Here is an 8329-nt window from a genome sequence, read left to right as displayed (position 1 = left end):
TGGGAATTGTGGACAAAATGGTAGAATAGGGGGGTTCCTTCTACTGGAGGCAGAGAGCACTGAAAGGAAGTGTTAAACCATATTAAATAGAGATATCAACTTTTAAAAGAAAGATTCAAGTCTCCAGGGGCCAGACATACAGTAGAAAATCCAATCTCTGAATGGACAGCTGATATTTTGATGTATTTGTGGTACTGAAACTAAAATCTATAGTAGCAACTAGGATTTCTGCTCCTTTGAGGGGACTGAAAACCAGCCCATGGCCAATCCTCAGAGGGTGAAGAATCACTGACCACTATTCCATGGTTGTGTCTGTAGTTGATCAAAGAGAGATTGAAACTCAGAATTGCCACTGTGTGATTGTTTGGGGATTAGACCTGTGACTTTTCAGGGAGACAAGTTATAAGAGTCCCACAATCCTTGGTTCTGAGTTATGGTCCACCAGGAAGTAGAAACTAAAAATTCTAACTGTGGGATACAGAAGATGAATTTCCACTTGAAATGTGCCCGCCAGTGAAAATTACCAAGAACACGAAGCAATCTCACATGATTAAAAGCAAATAGGAGATTCCACCTGTGAGGGAATTGAATTAATTGAGTTTTAAATTAATGTTAAAAAATTTTAGAATATAAAAGATGGAATACCATCTATGAAATAAAAACAAAAGTTTATGATACTAAACGGGGAAGTGTTGAAATGGAAAGGAAGTAAAAATCTTTAAAAGAAAAAAATGCAGTCTTTGAAATGAAAACTTTCTTGCAGATGTATAAACAGAACACTGGATGCTGTTGAAAAAAAGATCAGTTAATTAGATTAAAGAATAAAGAAATATGAAATTGACACACTCTAAATATGTTAAGAGTCATGGGAGATTGAGTGATGCCATTATATATCTGATTAGATTTCCATACAGAAGGATATATGGGATATTTCAAGAGATAGAGTCCAAGATTTTGTGGGATTCCAGGCAAGAGAACCTTTCCCATAATGATAGTTAATCAAATTTCATCAAGCCAAATAAAAATAGAATATACCCCACAGATATTACAGTAAAACTGTAGGACACCAGAGGGAAAGAAAACATTAAAAAATATGCTAAAATTAACAGCAGAATCAAATATAAAAAATAACCATTTGATTGGCAGAAGACTTCTTGCCTACAATGGCAACAAAAAAGGCAGAACAATGAACTAATATATTCAAAGTAGTTAAATATCACTTTAGAATTAAGAATGAATGTGTACTATAACATTTTCAGACATGTAAGACTAATAGAGTTTACTACACGTAAGCATGTTCAGACTTACAAAACCAAGATAGTTTTACTACACATAGGATCTAGTGGAAAGAACTATTAAAGGATATTCTTTAGCAAGAAGAAAATTGAGGCTAGAATTGAGAATGTAGTAGGAGAATAAAAGGGGACAGAAGAATTAATAAGGCATGTTGGCAAACTGAAAGAGTATTGATGTTCTTTAAAAATGAAATGGGGACCTTGAGTGGCTCGTTCAGTTAAGCATTCAGACTCTTGATTTCCGGCTGAGGTCTGGATCTCAGGATCTTGAGATCTAGCCCCTCCCTCAGGCTCCCTGCTGTAGGTGGAGCCTCCTTTAGATTCTCTCTCTCCATCTTCCTCTAATCCCTTCCCCCTGCGCAGGCGTATGCACACACACGCACTGTCTCTCTCTCAAAAAAAGTCATTTTGTTGACTTCAGCATTACCAGTAGTACTTTATTTTATAAATAGATGAAACAAATATGGTAATACATTAATTTAAAAAAATTAAAAATTTGGTTTACATAAGAAAAACTCGGTAGAATTGGAAAGGTATAAAACTATGTGGAATAGCAGGAATGCAAACATTTTACAACAGTCTATTGCTTGAAATTACTGATCACGAGATTTAAAAGAGAAATACATATCCCAATGCATGCTGAAAACATCTGATAAGATCTAAGATTTACTCACAACGAAAAGGGAACTGATTGGAAGAGAACTTCAGGCGGTTGAGATGTAGCTATGAACAAACATTATACTATTATGTATGGTAACCATCATACTATTTTGCAGTTTTCGAGAAAAGCAGGTGGAAACACCAAGAAATTGAAAAGCCATGGCTAAATCTCACAACATGAGAAATCCAGTGATTTCTTGATTTGGGGAGAACCAGGAGACCAACGGCATAGTGCTGGAGAAAGAGTAGAGTTTGACAGAAAATAACTGACGTAAAACGAGGGGGAATGGAGGGGTCTTTCTTGTAAAGAAGCCCAGAGTTCTGAAAACACATTGGTATCTCTGGGCAGATTTTCGACTTCAAAGATAAGATCCAGAATCCTTTCTCTTTCTGACATCTTCATCTGCTACGATGGCCAGTCTGCACGGAAAAAGGAATTGCTTGTACCTGAGGTGCACAGTTTCCAGGTTGTGGAAAATCCAGTGCACAGGGTGCTGGGAATGCCATAGGGCCTCCAGGCGGGTTGCCAGAATCTTGTGTGTGTGTGTGGCGGGGTGGGGTGGGGGTGGGGGGAGGCGCACAGGGAGCGCGGGCAATTCATTCCTGGAACAGGCGTCTCCGGGCCTTGCGAGAAGGACCCGGAGGGCGCTGGGGGCGCGCATGGGGGCCTGGACTCGGAGAGGGAGGTAGAGGTTGGAGTGGCGAGTTGGGGAAGGGCTCCAGAAGGTGGACGTCCAGGTTGAAGTAGCGGAAAGAAGAGCGTCTCTCTGGACTAGGAGTGGGGGCCCAAGACCGGGGCTCTGGTACCTGGCCCACACGGTAGGGGTTGGCCACGCTTCCCGCGCAGGGGCGGAGCCCAGCGACGGAGCCGGCTGCAGGGTCCATCCGAGGGGGCAGGAACGCGGGGTCCGCGTCTTCCTCATAGGCCTCTTCTTGGGGGGCCATCTGTGGGACAGATGCGCGGAAGAATCCTTGCTCGACGGCGATGTCGTGCCCGGGCGCTCCCAGAAAAGCGCCGGGTTCCAGGCCGACAAGCGAGTGGCCCTGCTCTCCTGAGCGCAGGAGGGCCTCGGGGACCAGCAGCAGGGTGAGCTCTTCGACAGACACTTGCAGGACCGACGTGGGCTCGGGCTCCAGCACCAGGTCGACGTCGTCCAGGGACATCTGCAGGGCACATCCGGTGGCCAGGACCACCACCGAGGTGAGGGCACCGGCGGCCGGGGGCCCCTCCAGGCCTTCCAGGCCTGCAAGCTCCTCGGTTCGTCTGCGCTTGGCGGGGCCGGGTCCTCCGGTCGACGGTCCGGGACAGGGCGCAGGGTAGGCTCTGGGGCTGCGGGGCCGGCTGCCCATGACCTGGACGGCGCTGTGGGTGGCGCTGCCGGGGGCCTGGCGGAGGGCGTGAGGGGCTGGGTCCTGCACGCAGTGACAGGTCTCGACGACAGGTGAGGCGGCGGGGCGCGGCGGGGCGCGGCACGGCGCGACGCAGAGTGAGTGCCCGGGAGTTCTGGGGGCGCCTCCCGGGAGACCCTCGGTCCAGGTTCTGGTGGCGCAGGGATCGGCCTCAGGCATTCGTATCCCAAGCTCCTCTCGCTGACCGCCTTGAGCCTTGATATGGCAGGTGCCAGGGCGAAACCAGTATTTATCTGTCACACTAAGCTCCACCCTTTCCGAGGCTCCGCCCCGTAGAGATCGGTGCAGCCCAATATCCGAGGAAGGGGGTAAGAACATACTTTTATAGGACTTTAAGGGGGAGAACACTTGTGTGACTCATTATTAGAAAAAAAGAAAGATATACTGGTAATAGAACTACAAATATTGTTCCCCTCTAGGACCAATGTTTTCCTGTGATTTTATCCATTGTAGAGAAAAGACCACTCAAACAGATCACTTTCCCCACCACCCCCCACCCCCCCATAAAATGGACTTAACCCAAATGCTCCATAAAATTTCTTTAGGGCTTGGTCTATCATTTCAGGAGTAAATGGAAAATACTGATTTCTCTTTAGAAAAACTTCTTTAAAATTTTTTTTTAATGTTCATTTATTTTTGAGAGAGAGAGAGAGAGAGAGAGAGAGAGAGAGAGTAGTGTGAGTAGGGGAGGGGCAGAGAGAGAGGGAGACACAGAATCCGAAAAAGGCTCCAGGCTCTGAGCTGTCAGCGCAGAGCCCAAGGCAGGACTTGAACTCACAAACTATGAGATCATGACCTGAGCCGAAGTAGGACGCTTAACCGACTGAGCCACCCAGGAGCCCCGAAAAACTTATTTTTCAATACGGAAGTAAAATATTTGTGGCAGGTTCTTCCTGGAGGTTAAGGCTGTTGTAAAATTATTATTAATATCAATAAAAATAAAAAAATAATATAATTAAATCGTTGTTTGAGAAATTATTATGACATTTTCACCATTGTACTGAGTGTTTAAAAAGTGATCTTTTTCTAACAAAACCAAAGAAAACCCAGCACTTTAATGAAGTATGATTGGCATACAAAAAACTGTATGTACTTAATGTATACAAATTGAATTTGGGAGAAGTGAACACCCATGAAACTATCACACTATCAATGCCATAAACATATCTACCACATCCAAAAGTTTCCTCCTGCCCTATTTAAAACAAATGATCTTTTCAGTCTTCACAATAGCTGACACTGGGATTGGTCAGCTAAGTTATCCAAAATTAAATACTTAATTTGGGTTAGATGTGGGAATCAAATGCAGACTTATTGGGTTTTAGATCATGGACTGTTTACTCATGTGTTTATTGTATATACCTAGGAGTGGATAACTAACTGGTATTATGTGTGCCTTGTCAAATTAATAGGTAATACTTCCCTCTCTTTTTTTCCCCCAAATGTTTTTCATAGATCACACTCCTGAGCAAAGTCTGTTTCTATTTCACTACATCCTTGCAGAGCTTTCTTTGAAAATGTTTATTTAGTTTGAGAGAGAGAGAGAGAGAGAGAACCCGCATGCACGGGTGGGGGAGGGGCAGAGAGAGGGAGAGAGAATCCCAAGCAGGCTCCACGCTGTCTGCACAGAGCCTGGGGTGAGGCTGGATCTTACAAACCGTGAGTTTATGACCTGAACTGAAATCAAGCGTCAGAGGCTTAACCACTGAGCCACCCAAGCACCCAAGCGCCCCCTAAACATTTCTTACTGCCACACTCTAAATCTTTTCCAACCTGGTGTAGTAAAATACTCTCATTGTGTTTACATTCTTCATTTCTGATTGCCAGTCAAGGTTGATTATTTTTTTCATACGCTTCTTGGCCATTCTTTTATTTTCTTCTTTGAAATGTTCCTATCTTTTTTTTTTTTTTTTTTTTTTTTTTTTAAATGGGTTTCAGCACTTCCTTCAGCTTTATGCAGTGCTGGTACCTTCCTTGTCAAATACCAACCCAGATAGCACCTTCAGAAAAAGGCCATTGCTGACTGTTTTATTTGAAATGGCTTTCTCCACTCACTTTATCTCATCACTCTCTTTATGACCTTCATAGTATTATCACAATCTGTAAATAATCAAGATATTGTTTAAAAAACTTGGGTTTCAGACATACTGTATACCCACCATTTATCAAATGTATGTGTTGCACATATCTCTGTTACAGTCTGAAGACTTCAGCGCTTCACCCATTACAATCCTCATTCACTCTATCTTCGGTGTAATGTGTGGTGATTTTAATATTCTTATGGATTCTTCTCCCCCCTGCCCCTCCAAATGTTGGCTTCTGACTCCTTTTTCCCTTCAAAAATGTTGTCCTCTTTCCTCATTGACTCATATTCTTGCCTTTACTCCAAATTGTAGCCCTTCCATAATCACAATTTGAAACATTTTATTCTCAGAGCACCACCTCCTAACTTTTTAGCTTAGTCCTTCGAATATCCAAACTCTATTGGTCCTTCCATCCCTCTGATGAAATCCATCCATCCTACCACCTTTTCACTGAAACGGACACCATCAGGTCCTTACTTCCCTCCTTACCTAGAACTTAAATTCCATGGGCAGTCATCATAATCATTGTCATGTTTATATCTTTTTCTCCCTTTCTTGTTTCCTGCTTTGTTGGTTAATATATTTGGTATTTTGTGGCTGCATTTGTGCAGCTGAGGGGGGCTGGAGGAAAACACTCAGCCCCACTGACTAGTCTTACTTTAAATTCATGATCACCAACCTCAAGTAGGCTACTAATTGCTGCCCAGTGATCTTAATATGTTTCATTCACTTTTTCATTCTTTCAGATGAACACTGCATACTTTCTGCTCTCTTCAAACCTCTGATGCCTCATCACTTATTTTCTCACCTAGATGGTCACCTTTTTCTTTTTCACTGAGACAATAGAAACAATAAAAAAATATTTCCCCAAATTCCCATCATCACATCTCATTAAGCTTAATTGGGATTATATGTTGTGCCTTTTGTCCTCTTCCTATAGATGAAATGTCTGTGCTTCTAGCAAAGTCTACTCCCTCCATTTGTGCAGTTCATCTCCTCTCATTTTGGCTCTTCAAGAACATCAGTCTAGAATCCCCTTCTCTCTGTCCAGAACAAATTTTACTACCTCCATCAATTAAGTATCTTTAATATATAATTGAGAGGTAAAGTTTTCCATCTTCAACAAAAACTCTGCTGACGTGACTTTCTCTTCCAATTTCTTCTTCTTTTTTTAATGTTTATTTATTTTTGAAAGAGAGAGAGAGAGAGAGAGAGAGAGAGAGAGAGAGAGAGAGAGAATGAGCAGGGGAGGGGCAGAGAGAGGGAGGGGCAGAGAGAGGGAGACACAGAATCCAAAGCAGGGTCCAGGCTCTGAGCTGTCAGCACAGAGTCCAACTCGGGGCTCAAACTCACAAACTATGAGATCAAGACCTGAGCTGAAGTTGGAAGCATAATCTTCCAAGCCACCCAGCCGCCCCTGTCTTCCAATTTCGACATTAATTTTCTCCCTCCTCATACACCAAAACGCTCAAATTAGTCAACTATATTTGCATTCTCTAATTTTCCATGTTTCACTCGCTCTTGAACGCGCTCTAATCAGACGTCTTCCCAGGCCAGTCATTTATAAGCGCTCTCATTAAGGTCATTAATGATCCCCACATTATGAAATCCTGTGGTTAATTGTCAGTTCTTCTCTTGAGTTATGAGCAACACTTGCCACCGTCACTCTCTCCTTTAAACATTTCCCCCCTTGGCATCCGAGACTTTTTACTTTCCCAGTCTGTCTCTGGCTTCTTCTCAAGTTTCCTTAGCTGTTTGCTCCTCATTCTGAAGGTGGGAATATCCCAGGACCCCTTTCTTGGCCTTATGTTTTTTCTGTCAACCTGCATTGCCTTCCTTTAAATGCCATCTGTATGTTCATGACCCCCAAACATGAGTCTCTCTTCTGTACTTTTATCACCAACATCCAACTGCATTGTCAGCATTTTCTCCTGGATATCTATTAAGTTGAGCCATATGCAATTTTCATTTTTGTAGGTCAGAATGGTTGTATATTGCCAATTTTATGTATGTCAGTCTAATAATAGGCAGTCCAAACCTCAGGTCCAAATTTGAGCTCCTTATATTTCCCCAAACCTGATCTTTTCAAAATGTTCTCCATCACAGTAACTGGCAATTCCTTTCTGTTGCTCAAGCCAAAAACTTGAAATTATCCTTGAGAATCTTTCTTTCATGTATCACATGCATTCTACCTGGATATTCTGGGCCGTAGCCATTTTTACCATCCTTCCTTCTACCTCCTGCTATCATCTTCATCCCTTTAGTGAATTACTGTGGAAGCTTCCTAAGTGGTCTCCTTGCATCTTTGTTTTTTTAAAGTAATCTCTATGCCCAATGTGGGGCTGGAGCTCTTGACTGGAGACCATGGGTCGCATGTTGTACTGACTGAGACTGCCAGGCACCCCAGCCTTACATCTTTTCTTTGTTTCTTTTCAGGCTAGTCTCCACACATGAGCTAGAGTGATTCTATTAAACAGTAAGTCAGACCATGTCAGACTCTTCCACTTTCACTCAGAGTCAGAGCCAATATTTTTATATGGGTTTGCAGAGCTCTCTCTGTGTGATCTGGACTTCCTACCCCCATCACATCAGAATGTATTTCCTGTGATTCTCCCACTTGTTCCTTCAGTTACAGCTCTCTGGCTGACTCTATGCTTCTCCTAGAAATGGACAGGCATACTCACAAACTTTGCAGTTACTTTCTCCTACCTATCTATCTGCATGGTTCCTGATTTCTTTCAGACTTTACTGAAAATGCTCCATTTCTGAGGCTTTCCTTGAGTACACTATCTAAAATGGTAATCTCTGACCTTCTACTTCCCGTAAATCGTTTGCACATACCAGTATTTAACATGGCGTGCATTTTCTTTATTTATCTTG

At 43.0% G+C, this 8329-nt stretch overlaps 1 protein-coding gene across 1 annotated transcript; it reads right to left on the bottom strand.

Annotated features, from left to right (window-relative positions):
- Nucleotides 1-2552: 2552 nt before the first annotated feature.
- On the bottom strand, nt 2553-3309 carry LOC106984268 (proline-rich protein 23A-like). Its single transcript, XM_027055152.2, has one exon. It carries the CDS (start codon nt 3303-3305, stop codon nt 2553-2555), a length of 753 nt encoding a protein of 250 aa, XP_026910953.2. The 5' UTR covers nt 3306-3309.
- Nucleotides 3310-8329: the final 5020 nt, after the last annotated feature.

This window comes from Acinonyx jubatus, chromosome C2 (genome assembly GCF_027475565.1).
Source record: "Acinonyx jubatus isolate Ajub_Pintada_27869175 chromosome C2, VMU_Ajub_asm_v1.0, whole genome shotgun sequence".
Classification (NCBI taxonomy): domain Eukaryota; kingdom Metazoa; phylum Chordata; class Mammalia; order Carnivora; family Felidae; genus Acinonyx; species Acinonyx jubatus.
This window is presented reverse-complemented; position numbering and strand designations above follow the sequence as displayed.